Here is a 23795-nt window from a genome sequence, read left to right as displayed (position 1 = left end):
AGAATTCATAAATAATTAATAAAAGATTAATTAAAGGTGGTGATATTCATGTTTTCTTAGTGAGTTATTTAGCTGTTTTGCCTTCATCTTAAATGCCAGGCAAACTACAGCTACAGGAGACTTTAATATGGAATTAATGGCAAAAAATCTCCCCTTAAAATGCCATTAGTCTGGCCTACATTAAGTTAAAGGAATATGACTTGGCCTGAAAAAAATTTCAGTCAGAAGAATTTTTTCACTTTAATCCATGCCTTCTGCTTCTATTAGGCTAGAGAAAACATTTAGAAACACACTGAATTACTGATCATGAAACAGCCCAATTACTTTAGTGTAAAGGAATGCACAATATTTTATTGTCCTTGCACAAAATGCATTAAAGCATTCACACCCAAAGCTGAAAATGCAAATATATCAAGACAGAAAACCAGTTTACATTAAAACGCGACAGCAATCAGAATAACAATGTTTTTTTCTTCTCCGTTGTGATCAATACAACATGCATTATAAAAGAAACATATATGAGAAAAAATAAGAGCAGGGAAATCAACGATCAACTCCTTTCAATTAAATCACCTTGTGATCATAATTCAAGTCACAGAATAGACAATACGACCCTGTTTGGACTTCAAGCAATTAAATGATGTACACATTTCACAAATTCACATTAACATGTAATCAATAGGGAATGAGATAAAGCATATTTGGCGTACTGTGCTGCTCCAAGCATAGAATTGTAGCCTGAACCCAGTGTACCCCCCCTCCCTTTAACTGGGATAGATGTAATATCTGAGAGTGAGGGGATGGGGTGGAGGAGGGATGCTTCAAAAACTGTCACGGGACAGAGATGAGGAATGGCTGATTGGTTGGATTACATGACCATGCTCCTCCCGAACTAAGATAAACTTAACGTAATGTGGCACAACTTCATGCAGTTCAAACATCAGCGAGTCATATAAACATGGACCACAGATTTTTTTTTTTACAGTAAAATACAACAACCACCGGCATGACATTATTTTAGGGATTTGAATTCTGGAAAACCTCACAAACAGTAATCAGTTAACATCCCAAAACATCAACAGTAATAAAATGAAAGCAAACCTTCATGTTGACATCCTAACTTCACATGCATTGTAACAACCAATGATATTTCAGTGGTAAATGCCAAAATTTGTTAGTAACATTTACAAACAGGTACAGACAAAAATCTCTCTCATTCTTACAAACGATATTTAGGACAAAAAATAGGCTTTATTAATATTGTTTAATAGGAAATAAAATATGCTTTTAAATATATCATTTAAATTAATCTCCATCTTTCACTTGTGCTCATTGTTAAACTTTGCCCTTAGAATTTGGTTCCCTGTTTTTAGGGATGAGGGGGAGGGGTTTACTGATTGGTGTAGGAGATGGGCCCACTTGAAGCATAATTTCCCACCTGGCTATATTCTGATTGTGCAAAGTCACCTGTTCCAGTAAAAGCACCTCCTGATTGATCAAAGGTTCCCTGACTGTAGACCTGTTGGTTGAAGGCAGTGGCTTGTTTTTCTGAGGATGAAACGGGATACCGTGCTGAGCCTCCCTTGTGCCATCCCGTCTCTTTAAATACAAACCAGATGTTTCCAGCCCACAGCACGAAGTTCAAATAACCGAACACCTGGGAAAAAAGAACAAGTGAAAAATGTAAAAGAACGACTACACAGACAACTGACATCCGTGGTTAAAGTAGGAGCTCCTGTCTTACCACAGACGTGTTCAGGCCAGACCACCTGGGACCGTACACTGAGCTGCACTTGTTGGCCTGCACCTTACAAGCCGACATGAGCAGAACCACCTCATCTGGATCAGTGGCTGCTTTCACATCTGACAGACCTTTGGCCCAGGCTGAAGAGCTCACTAGCCACATGAATGAAAACACCACCGTCACAACGAAGTCCTAGGAAGCACGAGGAGAGCGTGTTACAAATATTTTCAGCATTTCAAGTAAAACCTGTGATTTCTCAGTTAGGTGACTCATGGAATCGATGACTGGCCTCATTGAATTGCAAAAACTGAAACATCCGTTAATGGATGTTGCTGTGCCAATATGTCCTGGCAAGCATGATTGTAACCACAAAACGAACACACAAAATATACATGTCAGCTTTAAATTCAATAAAGGTGAATTTTATGCAATCATAAATCATAATGGGCCAGTTTCCCGAACAGGGCTTATCATCCCAGACTAAAATGCATGTTTTAGCTGCACATATATATCTTAACATATATCACTGCCATTGTTTTTTCTCAAGATGCACAATGTTTTTTGTAAGGTATTTTTGAAAAAAAAACTACTTAAATGTCCTAATATAACTAAAGCCTAGTCTAATATAATCTAAAACCTGTCCGGGAAACCGCCCCTCAGGGGTGATTAGCTTAAGCCAACTAGTTGTAACAAACATGCCTTACTTAAACCATTACTTCTGTGCATTTTGAGGCAAAACAAAGGACACTGATGTATTTTAAGATGTGTCAGTGCAAGTGGTTTTCAGTTTGGACAGCTCTTACATTTATTTTAGTCTAGGACTAGTCTGTGAAACCGCCCCTAAATGTTAAGTATGACACATAACTGTCATCTCTAACAAATTTATAACATTTGGTGTTTTATTATAAATATAAGCTTGTTTATTGGTTGGCCTTCCCTAAAAGCAGAACTTGGACACGGTCCACAAATATCTGAGCATTTGTGGCCCTGCCTGTAAAACCCCAGCTAAAGTAATTTAAAGCCAATTACTGTTTTCTAAATAAAATCCAACATAATGTGAAAAACATTCTAGGAAATGTTATTCTGAAATTACCCGGAAATAGTCCACTGCTATTGAAAGTTACCAAGGGGACTATTTTCAGGCACTGCGCAATATCATTGAGCCTCTTGCAGCCATGTTACGGCAGCAAATCTTTGATTATTACCCCAAAATGAGAGTATAGTTCCTAGCAATATAGTCCTAGAAAATCACAACTTTTAATTTTCCATCGGTCTACTGTAAGTACACGAGGTAACTACAGAACAGTCAAGTTTTAAATAGGAAAAATAACTCTTTGGTCATTTTGAGCGCGATGCTAATGGTCTAATCAGATTCAATGGTTTATGCTAAGCTATGCTAAAAGAGGTACTGCCAGAGCCGGAGATCGGCTGAATGGGTTCCAAACTGGTAAAAAAAATTTAACTCTAGGGGAGTTGGAAAATGAGCATATTTTCAAAAAAAAAAAAGTGGAGTGTCCCTTTAATATTGACTAAGTCAGTCATGTAAAAATTGAAATCAATGTTAAATCAATGAGTAAATATCAAACTCAAACCTAATCTCACTTTGTAAAAAAGATTTGTTGGTTTAACTTAAAGGAATAGTCTACTCATTTTCAATATTAAAATATGTTATTACCTTAACTAAGAAGAGTTGATACATCCCTCTATCATCTGTGTGCGTGCACGTAAGCGCTGGAGCGCGCTGCTACACTTTGATAGCATTTAGCTTAGCCCCATTCATTCAATGGTACCACTCAGAGATAAAGTTAGAAGTGACCAAACACATCAACGTTTTTCCTATTTAAGACGAGTAGTTATACGAGCAAGTTTGGTGGTACAAAATAAAATGTAGCGCTTTTCTAAGCGGATTTAAAAGAGGAACTATATTGTATGGCGGAACAGCACTTTTGGGAGTACTTTGACTCGGCGCAGTAACACTCTCCCTCTCCCATTATGAGAGGGAGAAGGGGAGCGGATTTTTCAGGCGAGTCGAAGTACTCCCAAAAGTGCTATTACGCCATAAAATATACGTCTTAAAGCAACACTATGTAGTTTCCATGTAAAAATGACTTACAGCTCCCCCATGTGGTTGAAAAACGCAACAGTGCCTGGTATCAGACACTCTTCTGCAGGCAGGGGGAGGGGCGGGGCTGTGTGCTCTACCCTCCACCGCCACTTTCAGAGTGTACTTGTAGCAGCTAGGAGGTTGCTCAGGTTGCAGCAACAGTACAATTTGTCCAGTTAAAAGTTGTTCTATCACTGAAATAATTTTAGAGACATTATTTAAAGATAAAAAAACTACATAGTGTTGCTTTAAATAGGAAAAACGTTGATGTGTTTGGTCACTTCTAACTTTATCTCTGAGTGGTACCATTGAATGAATGGGGCTAAGCTAAATGCTATCGAAGTGTCGCAGCGCGCCCCAGCGCTTACGTGCACGCACTAAGATGATAGAGGGATGTATCAACTCTTCTTAGTTAAGGTAATAACATATTTTAATATTGAAAATGAGTAGACTATTCCTTTAATGAAGTAAGTTACTTGCTTACTTAAAATCTTAAGCTTATTCAACATATTAACAACTAACATTTTAATTTACCTCAAAAATTTAAGAAAACCAGGTAACTTACTTTGTTAAGTTGAACAAACTTTTTATTAACAGTGCAGAATTAGATTTTATCTTGGATTTTTACACTTTAGGTTATAAAATAACATCAGGTCTCACAATGAGAGGTCCACGGTTGTTCTCACGATACTTGTTCTGATAAAAGATGTAGACCACAGTGGCCAGAAGCGAGTAGAGGAAGGCGAAGACAGCAATGGTGACAAAGAACTCAGCTGATGAGGAGAAATCTCCGATCAGGTACAGCCGCTCTTGTCTCCTTCCCTCACACATCGGTACATCAAATTCCACTCGATTCAACCTGTTACAATACGTTTATTGCACAAAAATGTCATGCCTTTTATACAGTTTCATTTTATACAGATTCAGCCCAGCATGAGGTCAAACTGAGATTAAAGCCATACAAAAATCAAATGAAATCCTTTCATCATTATCGTTCCCAACTTGCATAATATTCTTTTTTCAGTGAAATGCAAAATTAAAAAATACCTGACAGTTATTTTTCTATTCAATGAATTTATTTCAGAATAATATATATTTTTAACATTGTGTCCCAAAGTTAGCAGAGATGGCTCAAAGCTATGATAAGACACAGCACAAAACAGTGGCAAACAATTCGACTCTGTTTTATGCTGCCGTCAAATGATATTAAATCAGATATAACTGCAACATATAAGGATCCTGTCATACAGTTACGTCTATTTCTGCCTTGTCCTCCTTTGATATCTCTGTACTTGAAGCTCATCTCTAGTGAATACAGTGGGAGACCTGAGGGCTTCTTCAAAGCATCACACTGATGTGGACATCTTGTGTGTGCTTGACCTTTCAGGGCATAAAGCCATCAAAACAGCCTGTTACTGCAACTTACAAGACATTAAGTTTTTTTATTATGTCTACAAAGGATCTTCTGTCTGTTAAAAACAATAACATTCCACATATTAGAAATAAATCTTATCAATTATTTTAAACAAAGAATGATAGTCCTGATTTAAATTAATACTCTATTGTCTTGTACTTATATTGACTACGTATGGCTTCACATATCTCTATAATCACAACACATTCACACTAGGAACTTTAAACTAGCCTTACCTGAATGGATAGGCAAAGTTGATGCCGATACTGAGGTTGCTGTCGGTCTTATTGATGCAGTCCACGCTAACCCTCAGTTGCCCAGAGTAACCTCCACATGTTGCAAATGCAAAGATGGCAAAAAGCTGCAGAGATACAGAACACATCAGAATTACAACTCATCTGTGTTATTTTAAAGGTCCCGTTTTTCCTGATCCCATTTTTCAAACTTTAGTTTGATAAGAACATCAATAATACCTGCAAAATGATAAAGCTCAAAGTTCAATGTCAGGCGATATATTTTCTTTAACAGAATTCCCCTTACAAAGCCTACAGTGAACAGCCCTCTACTTTAACAAACAGCCGTCTACTTCCTGGTTGAATGACATCAATATAAGAGTTTTTGACTAAACTCCACCCAGAGGAATACGTCAGTCACCAGCTAAGCTCAAACGGCTCTGCTAAGCTAAGCTGCTGTCGAATCACAACACACTAAACAAACTACACAATCAGAACTCCTTAAGTATTTCTTTACATAAGGAAGGACTTCAAAGAACAAGGAAGACATCAGCCCGTTTTTAGGACAGTGAAAACAGCGGTATAGAGATTAGGGATGCACCGAATCCAGGATTCGGATTCGGCCGAATACTGGGCTTTTTGACGGGGTTCGGGTTCGGCCGAATCTTAAATTTTTTTCCACCGAACCGAACCCTAAGCTTGCGCTACGCTGGTCGACGTCACGCGGCCGTTGATTCCACACATCAGGTGCTGACGTGGAGATAAGTGTTTTTTTTTCCGGTGAGCCTTAGGGGCGTTTCACATTTCGTGGACGCACCTGGAAAAACTAGCTCATCGCACCGCATCGCTTTCATTGTGCTTTGCAGTCGGGCTATCAAAATGCATCCCCGCCCTGCCCGTCGGGCTATCTTGACTTATAGGAAGGAAAAAATGCTTATGTATTCTCTCACAGATTTGGATGGGTAATTGTGGTGCATGAAATTCAGGCATTGGGTATTTAAATTGCGTTTCAGCGCGCGCTCGAGTTTTACTTTCACTTTCGCGATCGGGCGAAGCCGCAGTACAGGAAGCAATCCATACTGATTTGTCATGGATTTTTGTGCAAATCCTCCAACTTCGCCCTGTCAGTCATTACTATCCTCACGTAAGAAAATTAAATCTCTCGCAGCAAGCTTTAAAGTGATATAGATTGTACGGGCAGTGAAGAGAGTGACTTGTGCAGAATCGCTCTTAAAGCGACAGTAGCCCCTGTTTTTCTGATCGAAAAAATGATCCAATCTGGATGATCCAAACTGTGAGTTTAGTGACCCACTGAACCACTTTTAAATGGTGGGTATATCTGGTGTGGGGATGAGCAGGAACAGTTGGTTTACATGGAAATCCTTTTTTTTTTTTTGTTAAAAAAACAACAGCATCTAAACAACAACAAGAATAGCAGATTACACGTTGTGGTGAGAGGCCCTATTGGCTTTGTATTGGCAAAATTTCGGGCTACCAAAAACTGAAGAGTTCCTGCCCGAAGGGCTACCAGGGATTTTGAAATTTTGCGAGCCCTGTAATGGAATAAGAATGCGAGTAGGATTCGGTATTTGGTTTCGGCCGAATCTTAAACAGTGGATTAGGTATTTGGCCGAACCCAAAAAATCTGGATTCGGTGCATCCCTAATAGAGATAAGTAAATTGTGTGAAATATACTGTTCACTGTTTTTTTCAGCCTGATCTCACAAACTACGTGAAATAGTCACACATTATTTTGCAAAGTTTTTCGTGGCATTGTCACGTATTTCCACCATTTTACGTGCCCGTGCCACGCATTTCCTTTCCGTGTCAGTTGCACGTATTGGTTACTCAACTGTTTTTCCTATTTTCTTAAAATTGTTGCTTCGTTTTGGGGTTAGAACAACTTTCTGTTACATAAAATGACATCCTTACCCAAACCCAACTCTAACCCTAACGTCAGGCGACAATGGTTTAAAAAGCATACGAAAAAATAGTATAAACCAATACTTAAAGTGACATCCTAAACACGAACCCCAAACTGACACAGAAAATAAATGCGTAAAATGGTGGAAATACGTGACAATGCCACGCAAAACTAAGCAAAATAATGCGTGACTATTTCACAGAAATTTGTAAGATCAGGTTGGGTTTTTTACACACAAAACATTAACAAATGTTTAATTGCACACCATAAACACAATCAAAGCTTCAAAAACAGGAAAAACAGGACCTTTAAAAGCAAAACTGCTTTGTTTTAGCCATAGAGACCAAATGCTCTAGGTGTTGAGCCAGCTTAAACTTATGGAAGTTCCTACGTATTTTGTAAGTTGGATAATTCATAGTGAATCATACAAAAAATTTACAATAATCATAAAAATATATAAATGATGAAACTTCACACCTAACACTGACCATAACCCTGATGTCACTATAGCGAAAGCAAATCATACAAAAATGTACGAGTGGGTCATATGAATGAACACCTCGTAAAATAGTTATTTATAGTATATGGTTAGAGATAATGTTGAATCCTCACATTGATCACAAAGATTAAAAGAAAGAATTAAGTAAAATTACTAAAAGTAATTTCAGAATGGGTGACATGGTATAGATTATAAAAAAGTTGCAACCCAGCATTGGTTCAAAAAGGGACAAACTCATCCATTGGGTTAAATTAACCTAGAAAATGTTTATTTTTTACCCAACAATGGGTTTAAACAACCCAGCATTCTGGGTTAAAACAGCCCTGAATAGGTTAAATTACAACCCAATTGGTCAACTTGGTATACTTCTTAATACATGCTTCTGGTCTTTTTGTGAATGGTTCATGTGCATGTTAATCTTTCATCAACGTCCCTCAATTATTTGTCACACAGACATCACATTATACAGTCCAGTCAATTACCAGTGGATACATGGGCGTCGGAACCATTATACGTGGGTGGGACAGGACCCACCCACTTTTTAAGACCAATGATAATGGACCCACCCACTTTTTCTCTAATTTAGCGCATTTGTCTGTTCACTTATCAAAGCGCTGTTAGTCCAAATCCATTCCACTAGAGCAGGGATCCCTAACCTTTGCTTTTTTTACACCGCGGACCCGTTTCAGCTTTTAAACATAATTCGCGGGGGTGAGTGGATGCTGAGTTGCTGTTCGAACATAGTGCTGAAAAACCTCCTTTGCCAAATGTTTTAAACAGAAGTAAATGTCAAACAACCATGCATTAGGAAAATTAATAACTGCTTTATTTATAGTATATTTTCTATAGACGTGTAAAACCATATTATAGCGGATTATTTTACTTTCATTGTTTCACGAGTTTGCCTGCCCATTTAGTCTTAATAATTAAAGGCAGCTCGAACCTTAGGTCGGACTCGAGCCCCAAGTTCAAGACACAGAAGAAAAAAAGAGGAGATGATGAGGAGAGATGCCAGTAGAATTGCGTCTGTCGCGGAGGCACAGGGATCCCGTTTTGCTTTTAATGATAATTAACACAGCACTAAATGTGGTTCCTTTCAAACGTTAAAAGTGTAGGCTAATCGTTAAAATATTATTACTGCTGTAAAATAGTTTATTTTGATTATGGTCCCACGATCGCTGGATAATTTTCAAGTTTTTTTTTTACAGAAGCCTGCAATTACTTTCAATTTGCGACATGAACGTCCTCGCGTAGGCTATTGTTATTATTTGCGAGGTACATTTGCAGAATTAATAAAGTCATACCTCTGTTTAATCGATTGTGTTTTAGAAGTACACATGCTCAAACTCTTATGACAGCATTGTTTCCCGACGGATACCATAAAATAAAGTGATCTCATTTCCAGAATCTCACATTTATATTTCTCCAAGAGAGAGAAAGAGAAATTGGGTATAACAAATAAAAAAGGTATACAAAAGTTGTATCAGTTTACCTTCATTCGTTTTTCTTACCTTTTATTTCCTCAAAATAAAAAATAAACATTGTAGCCTACTGTCAGCAGAGTAGAGAAAAAAAATGACACAGAGAAAGATAAATGAAACATGACATCTGTCATTATTTGCTAAATATTTAAAGGGCTATTACCAGAATTTCGAAGTAATAGGCTACTGTCTTTAATTTAATAAACGCAAATGTTCAGGCTAATTAAAAGGAAACATGAAAATGTCATCTATTGCAGTAAATGTATTTTTCGGGGGGGGGGGGGTGTTATGTGGGGACCCACCCACTTTTCATTTGCTTCCGACGCCCATGAGTGGATAAAACCAAAACTTGTTTCTTACACATGATCAGCATATATATTTTGTTTGGTAACCATATAAACATTTTAGGGGATAGGTGCCAGGCCCAGAAGCACTGCTGAAACATGCCAAGACATTTTTTGTAAAACTTCAATTAAAGGACTGAACAAAACAAAGGATGATAATGACATTCAGCACGGACAGACAAAAAAGATAAACCAGTGCAAGGCAGTATGCAGTTTGCCCAAAAAACCTTGCTCAGACAAAGCTTGGCCCTGGACTACTTATGACTTTATTCATGTAGTATTCAGTCTTATTTGTTAATGGCTTTACAGCCTAATATATTACTCTGAGGTCTACTCTATTTGGGAATACAGGTAAGCATTCCAAACAAGATACCTGGAATGATTAATCACCAGGACATCACCATGGCAACATAAAGACAGATATGTAACAATGTAAAAATGTCTTAGCTTCTGAAACCTCCAAAAGCTCACAATGGCATCGATCTGTGTGGGTTTAGGGAATCAGATCTCTGAACATCTACTCTTAGATACTTTGTGAGATACACTGGAAGCCAAATCCCCTTTTTGATCGTGAATAATGATTCATTCATAAGCTAACAAAAATAGGCATCTCACCCATTCAGAATCACAAATAATTCAATATGAGAACAGTGCTAGCAGCTAAAAGGTCTCTGGCACTTGGACGAATAATTGAATACTATTTTTTTACGAGTAGGAGAGGTACATGATTCTGTTTTGGCATAGAAGTTGCTATTTATATGTAACAAATTGGTGAATTCAGCCCTTTCGATTACATCCACACATATGTGACACCATTTCGGTTACTGAGAGAAAAAAGTCTGGATTCCAATTAATGCAAAATTACGAGGATTATTTCCGTTTTACAATTGCACTGGAAATGCATGCCTGTTATTTATAGTGTTTATAGTCTGTATTAAGAAAGCTAATCAGGTGATTTAGTATTCAATACATCAGTAACTAATTTAGTATCGCTGGATGTTTAAGTTGGAGAAACAAAGCATGTTCTCTTTTGAAGACAAAGCACAGATTTTCAGCATCTTATAGCTCAAAACATCTTCCGAATATCAAATAAAGTTAAAGTCAAACTGCGCTGGGCGATATTGACTCAAATTCATATCTCGGTAAATTTGGGATGAATGTGATAAAAATGCAATGCATATCTCAATATTTTCATCAAAACTGAATACATGTTAGCAAGTCAAAGCCTCGTGTGAGATGCCACAATCACCTTGTTTAAACAGTGTATAAAGAAATTAAAACCCAAAGACAGGGTTTTTTCATGATGTTTAAAAAAAATGTATACAGTTGCACAACATGCAAGCAGGTTGGAAAGCTTACGTCTGACCTCCGAGTACATTTCTGCCAGAGCTTCTGTTGTAAAGATTGAGGGTCACATCAGACTATACCCATATAGATGGCATTGTCTCATCAGGAAAAATACAGATATATTACTAAAACTCAATATACCCCCAGCCCTAAGTCAACTGTGCAACAACTACAGTACATAGCACCTGAAGGCTGCTACAAAATTAAGGATTCCAAAGCTAGGACTTACCGGTGCAAAAATGACCATACACATTTAAAATCAAGAGATATCCAGCTTCAAAACATAAGATGGTCTTCCAACAAGTAGCTTCTGTTGTATCTCTGTATCTAGCTATTCGTCAGGATGGAGAAGGAGGGAATATGAGCTCAGAAGAGTGAGATAGGAGAGGGCTGGCACTTCAATGCGGGTCTCTAAGCATAACCCTGTGCTCTGCTCTGGAGTCACAAGTAAATACAGGGACTCTCTACTACAGGAACCACGAAGTAGTCATAGTGAAGTTACATGTCATGCAATATATTGTAACTACACAAAAAGACTATTTTATGAATCATATGATAAATCATGTACATGTAGATATCTAAATATTCCAGTGTCTGTGTGGTATTATGTCTAGTATGTTAAAAAAGGTTATAAGCCATAATAAGCAACGACTGGTTGCGCATTTTGTCTTTTACCACTGATAATGGCAATATAACAGTACCAATGTTTAATAAAACATGCTTTTCTTTTTTTTCACTAGCATTGAGTCACATTGATTTACAGCATTCAAAGTGGAAAATGGAAATCTCATTATGTATTTATAAAAGATCCAGCAATCAATTAACAATAAATTAAAAAAAGATATACTCTACTCTTTATGGCTGAAATCCAGTATCAGATTAAGTTATATGGCACACAGGAACTGACTCATGCCAAAAAAAGGAATTGGTCAATACTCAGGCAGGTGTGGTATGGTCTAAGACGATGTCTGATCCTTAAGTATCATTTGGATCTAACACTATATGCTAGGCAAACATTTCTGACTTTTGTTGAAAGTAGTAAAATTTTGTCTGTGTTATTAAACTGTGAGATTAATTGAGACATTGTTAAAATAAATTATTAATGACATATTTAAAGGACTTATTAAAAAGTCGTCTTAATTGGATTCTACCAACAAAGCTGTATTTTTGAATGGCCTAAGGCTGGGATTAAGCAGATTTGAAGTGAAAGTATTTGATGAAGGTATTCGGTCAATATCATTATTTCATTTTTGACGGAGGTGGCGCCATTTGGCAACTTTTGCATCTGAGCTCTAATCTCTTAACTCTTTCCCCGCCAGCGTTTTTTTAAAAAAAGTTGCCAGCCAGCGCCAGCATTTTTCATGATTTTCACAAAAGTTTAATGTCTTCCAGAAAATTTTTTTCTTTAAATAAATAAACAAACAATATATCAGATGAAAGAACAGACCCTCTGCTTTCAAACAAAAAAAAAACGTTTCATCCTACCTTCATTAGTTCTCTTGTAATCACCTCTCAAACATGGGTAGGTTTCTTCAAAAACACCCAATTTTGAGCAAAAAGCTGAGATAATTCCATTTTTGCGAAGGACTTTTGATAGAGATCAGATGCAGAGCGATCTTTAAAACATACACAGAGTTCTTTCTCTTTCACGTGAGGCGCTACATCAGGGTTGTATAAGTTGCGGAACCTGGTGGATAATAACGGTATTGCGGAAAGACGGAAAATCTCGTCATTGGCGGGGAAGCGTTTTCTCTTAATTGACGAGATATCTCGTCAATGGCGGCGAAAGAGTTAAAGGGGTCATAGCGTGAAAATCTGACATTTTACATGTTTAAGTAATATAATTGGGTCCCCAGTGATTCTATCAACCTAGAAAATGTGAAAACAAACAACCCAGTAACTTAGTTTTGGTAAACCATTCTGTGCAAGCATGTGAAAAATTTGCTAGTTCAGATTTCTCCTGTTTTGTGATATAGGTAGCAAGGCCAATTACAATAATACCGCTCCTTAATGTGCACTATCCAACCATGGCACTGCCATTTAATGCAGAGAGAAAGAGAGACAGAAAAAATAATTGACAGCACAAATGAGTTTCAATTTCAACAATGCATTTCATCCGCTCATTTGCATTTAAAGGACATTTGCTCAGGCCTACAAAGTGGCAATTTTAACATGTTATAATAAATTATCAGTGGGGTATTTTGAGATAAAACTTCACTTACAGACTCTGGGAACACCAAAGACTTATTTTACATCTTTAAAAAAATCTATACTATATGACCCCTTTAATATAAGACAGCATGTGGTTAAAACAATGATGCTTTCACAAGGCTGACCACAAAATGCCTGTATAAATTTCATGCCAGAGAAACTTGGAAAGCTAATGCTTAACAATGAAGGTTGTGTCAGGTCTCTATAAAAAAATAGAATTTAAGGTCTCATGATGTGCATTTTAAAACCTCAACTTACCAAAATTAAGGCTAAATTTAACGCATGCAAAAGATTGTCACTCCTAGCATTTGACCTCAAAATAAGATAAACATCATACTACATTGTTTGAAAAAATTGTCAAAATATGTACCCGAGCTGTCACTGGGAAAGTGCCCTTTTAAAAGGTCCTAATATGTACCATTAGGTTAACATATCAGGGTTCAACATAAAGGACTGCCCTGTGGCCCGGGGCATGCGTGAGAGACGTTCGTGTCAGTAAAAAGTATTGTCACTTGCCCGACTGGGCCAGTGCTTCACCCTCAGTCACTAAAATATATTTTCATCAATGCATCAATTATTTAACATCTTGGAAGTAGACATTTACTTGGTTAAAACACGACCAAAGAAACAATGCAATTTTGCACAATTTGCTGTCAGTTTACAGGTAAAGCAGAAAAGTTGGGAGCCTTTTTACATTGGAACATGTCTGTTGTATATGTATACAATAATATTTGATTTCTGAATTATTATTTTTAAATATGTGACACTGACATTTTTTATTGGGGCCAGTGTACATTTTGGCAGGGCAAGTGAAAACCTGAACCATTGGCCCGACCGGGCCAGTATAAAAAAATATTTGCGTTGATCCCTGCATATGCATACATTTAGTACAAATATGTGGCTTTGAGATACTAATATGAACCCATATGTGCAAAGTTGTACTTTATAAAGGGGTACCACCACAGTTACAGCTGGGATACATATTTTTCTAACAGTGAAGCAAAAAATGGATTCCCCATGAACTTATCTATTTAAGAGTTCAACTATAATTCAGTTTGAAAGGATTCCCCATTGTGATTATTAGACTTTACAATACATCTAGTCCCAAAGAGTTTCTATTAAGACCATCCATTCACTACAGGATGCCCAGGCAGGCACTCTTGAGTTGACGCAATCAAATGAAAGTGGGTCTGACAGCGGTGGAATCACAGTCGGCATTAGCCGAATCTAATGGACAGGTGTGAGAAACCCATGGGACAACAGGTGAGGAGTGTGTGAAATCTCAACAGTGAGTGGGAAGGATGAATCTCTCTCAGAGACCCATATGTGCATGGCACCTGTTGGGTGGGTAATGAGGAAAGGTCTGATAGGTCTTTCCCTACCAAAATATTTTCAGTCTCCGCAGTCTCTAGCCAACAGAATGATGAGTCAACTTTAAACAGTATCCGACGAAGAAACTGTCATGTCATGTTATATACAGTGGAGGGAAAGCTTGGGTTTGGGGAAGCCCTCACTTCAGATGTTTTTGTTGTTGAGAAAATCAGATATTAAATGTAAGCTTCTTACAAATGTCTCCATGAGTTTCAGAATAGATCTCGACAAAAGTCTACATTATTAAAGATTTCAATATGCACTTAAACATTTCAAATTACATTTACCCAAATCCAGAATTTTTACTGTGCAGAATTTTTTTATTCTACATACATTTTATAAAAATGGCAATTTTTTTCTCACACCTATAAAGTGGCAACTTTAAAATGCTATAATAAATTATCTATACGGTATTTTGAGTTAAAACTTCACATACGTACTTTGGAGACGCCAGAGATTTATTTTACGTCTTAAAAATGTCTTGTGAAATGTCCCCTTTAACTGAGCATTACATTTGCAAGTCATAAGCATATTACAACAATCTTTTAACTAAAAATAATAGTCATATTTTATAATTGTTTATATAATAGGAAAAAAATTGCCTTGTGTTGCGTACTTAGACATTTAAATGCACATAACTGATCTTAGATCAGGCTTACAGTGTTTTGTGTGTCTGAGCAAAGTGTAGGCTAACAAATGATAACAAAATATATGTGCATTTTCAAAGTCACCTACGCTGCTCCCACAATCCCGATTGATGTGTCCATCATTCAGCCTTCCTGAAACTTGAGCTGAGCAACAACCAGGGCTGCTTAACAACTTCATACAGTTCCTGAAACTCAAACATGTAGGTCAAAGATATCCTCAATCACACCGTTCTTAGAAAGCAACAGAACAAGAGAAACACTAAACTGAATGATCCATATCATTACGGCTGCGGTATAAAATATATACTGCATTTCTTCCTAATAAGAGACATGCGCTATACTTCTATGTATGTTAAGTCAATAGTGTTAATTTAGCTATAAAACTCTTTGAATAAGAAAGCTGCCTGCTGGCTCATGTGATGTGAGATACAAATATTTTATGACAGATCTATGTTACAGTGATGTTTAATTAGCCATCAGGCACATAGTTCAGTAAAGTGCTTTATGGCATTAACAGACTGTTGAATTACTTCATTAAATATAGCCTGGAATTTTATATATATACAGTGGCAAGAAAAAGTATGTGAACCCGAATAAACTGGTTTTCTACTGTGATTTGCCATAAAATGACCTCATCTAGGTCACAACAATAGACAAACACAATGTGCATAAGGTGACAACACACAAATAATTCTAGTTTCTTGTGTCTTTTTTGAGAACCCCCATTAAACATTCATAGTGCTGGAGGAAAATGTAAGTGAACCCTTGGATTTAACAGCTTGTTGAGCCTCATTTGGCAGCAAATACTTCAAGCAAGCGCTTTCAGTTCTGAATCAGACCTGCGCATCGTTGAGAAGCAATTTTTGCTCATTCCCCTTTACAAAACCACTTTAACTCAGACACATTTGTAGGATGTCTGGTGTGAACATCTCTCTTGAGGTCATTCCACAGGTTAAGGTCTGGGCTTTGACTAGGCCACTCCAAATGGCGCATTTTGTTTTTCTTAAGCCAGTCTGTAGTGGATTTACTACAATGCTTAAGGTCATTGTCCTGTCTCATTAATTAACTTCTACTGAGCTTCAACTGGTGGACAGCCACCCTGACATTATTCTGTATTTTTTTTTTAAACTTAATAATTGCAAGTGGTCCAGGCCATGAGGCAGCAAAGCAAGCCCAAATCATGATGTTCCCTCCACCATACTTCACTGTTGGGATGATGTTTTGATGTTGGTAAGCCCATTTTGCGCCATAACATTTTTCCCAAAAAATTCAACTTTTGTTCCATCAATCAATAAAATATTTTCCCAGTAGCACTGGGGTTTGCCAAGGTGCTCTTTTGCAAACTTAAGGCTCACAGCAATGTTTTTCGGGAGAGCAGCGGCTTCCTCCGTGGTGTACTGTTATAGACACCGTGCCTGTCCAAAGACTTGCGTATGGTAGACTCAGGAACAGAGCTGTGTGCCCGTTCCAATGATGTCTTCAAGCCTTTAGCTGTTACTCGTGGGTTCTTCTTTACTTCATTGAGTATTCTGCATGGTGTCTTAGGAGTCATCTCGACTGTGTGCCCACTTCTAGGAAGGGTAGCTACAGTATTTAACTGTCTCCATTTATAGACAATTTGTCTAAGTATAGACTGATGGAGGTCTAAACATTTTGAGATTGGTTTGTATCACTTTTCAGCCTTATGGAGTGCAACATCTCTTGATCAGATATCTTTATAAGAGCATGGTTCAGAAGAGCTGATGCTTCTTAAGGACAGCAATCTTAAAATGTGTGAGTGTCTTAATATCAATCAAAGTTGCACTAAACCACACATTTAAACTCATTTTATTAACTCCAGTTTGCCAGCTTTCAAAAAGCTTTCAATAAAGTAATTAGTCCATGGGCTCACTTACATTTTCCTCCAGCACTGTGAATGTTTAATGGGTGTTTCCAAAAAAGACACAAGAAACTGGAATTATTTATCTTTTGTGAGCTTATGCACATTGTGTTTGTCTATTGTTGTGACCTAGATGAGGATCAGATAACATTCTATGGCAAATCACAGTAGAAAACCAGTTCATTCCTAGGGGTTCACATACTTTTTCTTGCCACTGTATATATATATATATATATATATATATATATATATATATATATATATATTTAAGCAATATCGCCCGAATAGGAGTGTGATATAGCTAGCTTTATATCATCACAACTATGATTAGGCCTGCGGCCTTGGACCAACACTGGAAACAAGCCAGGGGTATATACAAGACACAGGTGAAGACAATGATGGTGATGATGATTAACACAACAGGTGCAATAAAAACTAGATGAAGAATGAGAAAAAACTAATAAACTAATGCTGCGTTCAAGGCAACCTGTAACAAGTATATCACGACTTCAAAACCATGACTCACGACTCTGAACTGGGAGTACATCGATAGTATGAGTTCACGGGTGGGAAGTCACGGGTTTGACTGCCGTTCCAGTGCACTTTCACAGGTAGAAGGTTGTAAAAACACGGGTTACAGGCTGCCTGTAACGCATAGAGTTGTGGTTTCGAAGTCGTTATTCACGGGCTCAAAAACCTACCTGGAACGCAGCATAAGACAAGACTGTTGGAAGTAAACCTAACATTGGATTCGGACATGCCTTGATGCCTTCCTCCCTTAGAGTTTTCGGACGCAGCCATAGACTCTTCATAAGTAATTTTTTTTTACAGTTTACTGAAAAATCTGTTCAATTTTATCACGTTTATTTTGTTTATTATTGACATCATAGACTATGTTGAGGTTGCGATACAAATAACCGTCATCCTTTACACTTATATTGAGTTAAGTTTTATTTTAATTTTAATCTGTAATTTGCTATAATTAATGCAATAGTTGTATAGATTTATGTTCCTATATTCAGGTTACAGAGAATAAAAGCTGCTTACTAATAGCCGCTGTATATGGGGTGCTGTATATAAGTTAAATTACAAGTACATTGCATGTTAAGACAAATGATTTGTTTAAAACACAGCCTGCAGGTCATAATACCCCCTTAAACCTTTTTGTAAGTGCTACTGAAGACCTTTGATTATACAGCAGTCATATTTCACAGTTATAGGAGCATCCTTTATTGAAAGTGTGTCATATTTGTAGTCGAAATGTAACATACATTTAGAATTTGGTGCCTATTTGACCGAGAAAAGGTGTGTTTGTAGTCTCACCCCCTCAACAAAGATAGTGTTGCACTTCCTTCTTTCAATGATGTAAAAATCATCATTTTACATCATTGAAAGAAGGAAGTCCAACACTGAAATCTGTATTTCTCCGGTTTCAGCAGCAACTGAGAAAATTATGTATGACCATTCAAAAACATGACTGGGGTTCTAACTATACAAAGCTTTATGCAAATGGGTGAAGTGTCCCTTTAACTGTATCAGATACAGGAAAAGCCCACTGGAGCCTTGCTAGAAAAAACCCAGTGGTCTTAGCCTGAGAAACTCTGGGAATCCAATTTCTCATTTATGTGAATCGGTACTCGATAGCCATTTTTTGATTAAAAGTTTTTTTTATATTTATAAAATTTTTCTATTTTCTTATTGCTATTATAGGCCCTTTTTTGAAGAGCACCCTGGATTATTTGTACATTATTTATATTTTTTTGACCCAGAGAATCGTTCCTTCTTTTTTTCTGGCTATCTTTTTATTGACTGAGTAAGGTCATGTCAAAGATTGAAATCATATATAATGAAATTAATGGAACTTTTTTGCTCCTAATCTTATAATTAGATTTTGAGACTCAAGATCACCTTAAATGAAACTCTCTGCTGCCCTCCACTGTATCCATTAGGAATTACAGTATTTACCAAACATTACTAGACATGCACATAATGTTCAGTCTAATAAATAAAAACATGGTGTGAATTTTAAAGAGGAAGATTTTTTATAGGAAAGTACTATTTGCTCTACAGGTTTTAAATAATATATCACTGGTAACTATCAGAAGAGGGAAACATAATACAATAAACATTTTACTACAGGTTAACATGTTTCATAACCAACCAAAAGCAGTGCTGCTACTGTGTGCAGTTTGCCCTTTTGGTCTTTTTGACATTTAAAGTGGACTGTATATTAATGTGTACTATGATGGTTATGTAATGTAATAGCTGATGTGTTAAAAATGCTATGGAAATTATATAATAAGCGCCATCTAGTGACAACATGAAGATGAGCATAAATTGTGTGAAAATACACATTGAATGTGCTATTATTAAACACATACTCATTTGCCTAAGGATGTCAGTCATACCAGTAGTCTATGTTTTACATGGAGCAGGTGACCTCATGGGGCAGACATGTTAAAAAAGTATGATTCATATCTATCTCAGTATAACACCTCCAATAAAAACTGTAAAAATGCAAGTCAAGAGCCAGAGGGTGCAGGTGTGTCACTACAATGATGCTCTTATCTGTATTCGGTCGAGCCACTTCCACTTGTTCACTTATCTTCAGTACTTAAAAGAGAGGTGCTCATTATAATGTGGCTTGTTTTTGGTGTGTGCCTCAAATAAAAGTGCGAGCCAGTGGAGCTCAAACCAAGCGGTGTGCATCAATGCACTAGATACACACATGAATAACCACATGCTTGCCCAAACAAACAAACAAACACGAGCACAAAACCCCAACATCATCGCTTCAAGCATTGTGAGAGGCTTTGGAGACCAACCCCCTCTCCAATCACCCATTACAGCGGAGTGCTCTTCTTCAGCCCCCCAATCCCTCACACAAATACGCACACTGGTGCGGCTATGAGCGGGTGAGTGTTATGATGCCGCCACTTGTTTATCAATCTTTCCCAGCTGTGTTCTGCAGGGCAAAAATGAGAGCGCAGAGAGAAGATTACACCAAAACACCCAAACAGAGCCACTGTCTCACATTCACACTCACAGAGAGAGAGAGAGAGAGAGAGAGAGAGAGAGAGAGAGAGAGAGAGAGAGAGAGAGAGAGAGAGAGAGAGAGAGAGAGAGAGATGGAATTTTACCTGTATTTAGAAAGGACATTAAAGATTGACTGAAGACTTTTCTTTGAATTGGAGATTTGAAGAAAGTAAAATTGAATGTTGTCTAAAGTGCCATTTGCGGAAATAAAGCATTTCAAATCGTGACTAATAAACTTTTTATTAAAAGTGATATAATATTACTGAACCTAAACATAAGAGCCTGATAAAAATAAAGGGAACAGTTTACTTGAAGGGGTGTTCATAAGATGAACATGACATGACAGGTTTCATGAACATGAAGGAGATTTTATGCATGTTTATGAAAACTGTCATTGAGTGTCGTTTGCTCAATTATGTCATTTTTAATGCAAAGATGACAATTTTTTGAGATGTCTTTGTTATGACAACTTGACATAAACCAATACATCATAACTTCTCATGACAACTTGACAGTACCAAGACAACATAACTTGTCATATATCTGTCATAAACATGACATAGCAGATAAATTATCAAGAAACTACCTAGATTTATGGGTATCACATTAAACTGTCATGTGGTTGGTTCTGACATTGGCTGTCATTTGGCTATTATAATTGTGTCTGACCACTTTTTACGGTTTTACCAGTGATACAAATTGAACTTGTCATTAAAATGTCAAGTGTTAATACTCTTTCAAATAGTTTTATAACAGCTTCACAAATATTTTTCTTGACCTCAGCTACAATGGTACAAATATAATTTGTCATTAAAATGGCATTAAGTGTTAATAATCTGTCAAATAGTTTTATAACAGCTTCATTAATATTTTTCTTGACCTCAACTACAGTGGTACAAAATAATTTATCATTTAGTGTTAAAGGAGTAGTCAACTCATTTTCAATATTAAACTATGTTATTACCTTAACTAAGAATTGTTGATACATCCCTCTATCATCTGTGTGCATGCACGTAAGCGCTGGAGCGCGTTGCGACACTTCGATAGCATTTAGCTTAGCCCCATTCATTCAATGGTACCACTCCGAGATAAAGTTAGAAGTGACCAAACACATCAACGTTTTTCCTATTTAAGACGAGTAGTTATACGAGCAAGTTTGGTGGTACAAAATAAAACGTAACGCTTTTCTAAGCGGATTTAAAAGAAGACTTTTGGGAGTACTTCGCCTCGCCTGAAAAGTCCGCTCCCCTTCTCCCTCTCATAATGGGAGAGGGAGGGTGTTTCTGCGCCGAGTCGAAGTACTCCCATAAGTGCTATTACGCCATACAATATAGTTCCTCTTTTAAATCCGCTTAGAAAAGCGCTACGTTTTATTTTGTACCACCAAACTTGCTCGTATAACTACTCGTCTTAAATAGGAAAAACGTTGATGTGTTTGATCACTTCTAACTTTATCTCGGAGTGGTACCATTGAATGAATGGGGCTAAGCTAAATGCTATCGAAGTGTTGCAGCGCGCTCCAGCGCTTACGTGCACGCACACAGATGATAGAGGGATGATTCAACTCTTCTTAGTTAAGGTAATAACATAGTTTAATATTGAAAATGAGTAGACTATTCCTTTAATACTCCTTAAAATAGTTTTATAACAATATCATGAATATTCTTCGGTTCATAATGTTTTTTTTTCTGTTTCCTCCATGTGTTACAGTTTTTTACAATCACTTTGCTACTATTTTCAGAACCTTGATGTCATTTTTCACAACTCTAGACACAAAACTCACAACCAAAGATCAAAATGCACATTTTTCAAAACTCTTAACTCTTTTCTCAATTGCTTGGATACAATACACATAAAACTTGGATCATTTGTTCATTCAACCAAAATCACATGTTCAATATGACACAACTTAACATCAAAGTACTACTGTTTCAAAAGGCTATTCACACATCACATTTCAAATAAGTGTCTATTCATTTTCTTACAATGATCTAACTATCAATCAATACAACTGCCCAAAATGATAAGTAACTGTTGCATTATTCGTAATAGTTGTATGGAAACAGACAAAGAATCTTCCATGTTTACTGAAAATCATGAAAGTTTCAAGATAATGAGGTTCATTGTAACCAATAAGCATGGAGCATGAACCAATTATCACTGTACTGTATAGATGCAGGCCCTTGTAATTGCTTGTCCAATTCTGCCAACTTGTTACTGATGATTGAGTGCAGATTGTGAAATGATGTGACCTATGTTGTGATTGTACTGTAGTGTTTTCATCAATACATTACAAACTTTGTTCAATGATTCCAATGTGTCTGTCGTATTCTCTCTACTACTGCAGAACTTTTACAGATATGTATTTGCTCTACATGTACCATAATGAAATCTGTATCACCAATTTTGTTCTACAATACTTAATGATTGTACAAACAATGACTTAGTGAAACTATCAGTTGCTTGTGTGTGGGTGATCTATAGTTATGTTTCCATGGTATTTCACAGTAAATTTGTGTTTTGAAACAATGATTGTGCAAGTGCAAGATGTCTTTAAAGATGTGAATGCACAATGCAATGTTTTGAACACTAGACAGCCTGAGTGATTACCGTTTTGAGTTTTGTATCTAGAGTTGTGAAAAATGACATCAAGGTTCTGAAAATAGTAGCAAAGTGATTGTAAAAAACTGTAAAGAAATAAAATCAATCATCCAATAATAATAATAATAATAATAATAATAATAATAGGCTACTAATTAAAATTGATAAAATTATATTTTATTGCATTTGGAGAATGTTTAACCTTAAATTAAAGTCATGCAGTGTTTTAAGTCCATATCACTGCAGAAATTAGTTTTGTCCATTTCGTTAATTTATTGTTAATTAAATTAAATAATTATATTTTTGTTATATTTTGAACCCTCTGTGTGAGGAAGAACAAGTTTTGTTAGTTGTCATTTTTTATGTATTGTGCACATACATAAGGTTAAATATAATATTTGAAGGTGTCTGTTTATTAACAATTAGTATTAACACTTATTGACTACATCCATACTCTAGATCCTTGAGTTCGCCGAATCAGATGCTTATCGGTGTTTCACGATCTAGTTTAGGCATACAATTTTTTCATTTTTTCATTTTCAGAGGCAGCGGCTCAATTAGGTATACAATTTTTTCATTTTCAGTGGCAGCGGCTCAATTATGATGCCTAAAAGATTTATGTTAAGTCATGTGTTCTTGGTAATGTCAAGTTGTCATGACAAGTTATAATGTATTGGTTTATGTCAAGTTGTCTTAACAAGTCATCTTAAACAATATCATCTTTGCATTAAAAGTGACGTAATTGAACGAATGACACTCAATGGCAGTTGTCATAAAATCTCTTTATGTTCATGACATGTGTCATGTCAGGATTATGAAGGTGCCGTAAACACCCCTTCAAGTAAAGTTATACCAAAATGAATGCTGATTTACAAAAAAAACATGTCATCCACACTTTGCATCTGCTCTTTATATGTTCTTTTTGGTTCCCTTTCAATACGGTTCACTTCGCATTGCGTC

General features: G+C 36.6%; 1 protein-coding gene across 2 annotated transcripts in view; it reads right to left on the bottom strand.

The window, feature by feature from the left end:
• Window positions 1-304: 304 nt before the first annotated feature.
• synpra (synaptoporin a) overlaps window positions 305-23795 on the bottom strand; it is a 36782-nt gene continuing 13291 nt past the window's right edge. Inside the window, exons 1-5 of one of the 2 annotated variants that reach the window (XM_065241460.2) lie at window positions 11320-11555; window positions 5499-5623; window positions 4509-4707; window positions 1745-1936; window positions 305-1657 (exon numbers count right to left, since the gene is read on the bottom strand). In XM_065241460.2, the coding sequence (XP_065097532.1) occupies window positions 1391-1657; window positions 1745-1936; window positions 4509-4707; window positions 5499-5623; window positions 11320-11343 (807 nt within the window). In that variant the 5' untranslated portion in view covers window positions 11344-11555 and the 3' untranslated portion in view covers window positions 305-1390. Of the gene's footprint in view, window positions 1658-1744; window positions 1937-4508; window positions 4708-5498; window positions 5624-11319; window positions 11556-23795 lie in introns of those variants that run through there. The other variant, XM_065241459.2, reaches the window with a different exon arrangement.

The sequence above is a fragment of the Paramisgurnus dabryanus genome, chromosome 14, assembly GCF_030506205.2.
Source record: "Paramisgurnus dabryanus chromosome 14, PD_genome_1.1, whole genome shotgun sequence".
Classification (NCBI taxonomy): Eukaryota; Metazoa; Chordata; class Actinopteri; order Cypriniformes; family Cobitidae; genus Paramisgurnus; species Paramisgurnus dabryanus.
This window is presented reverse-complemented; position numbering and strand designations above follow the sequence as displayed.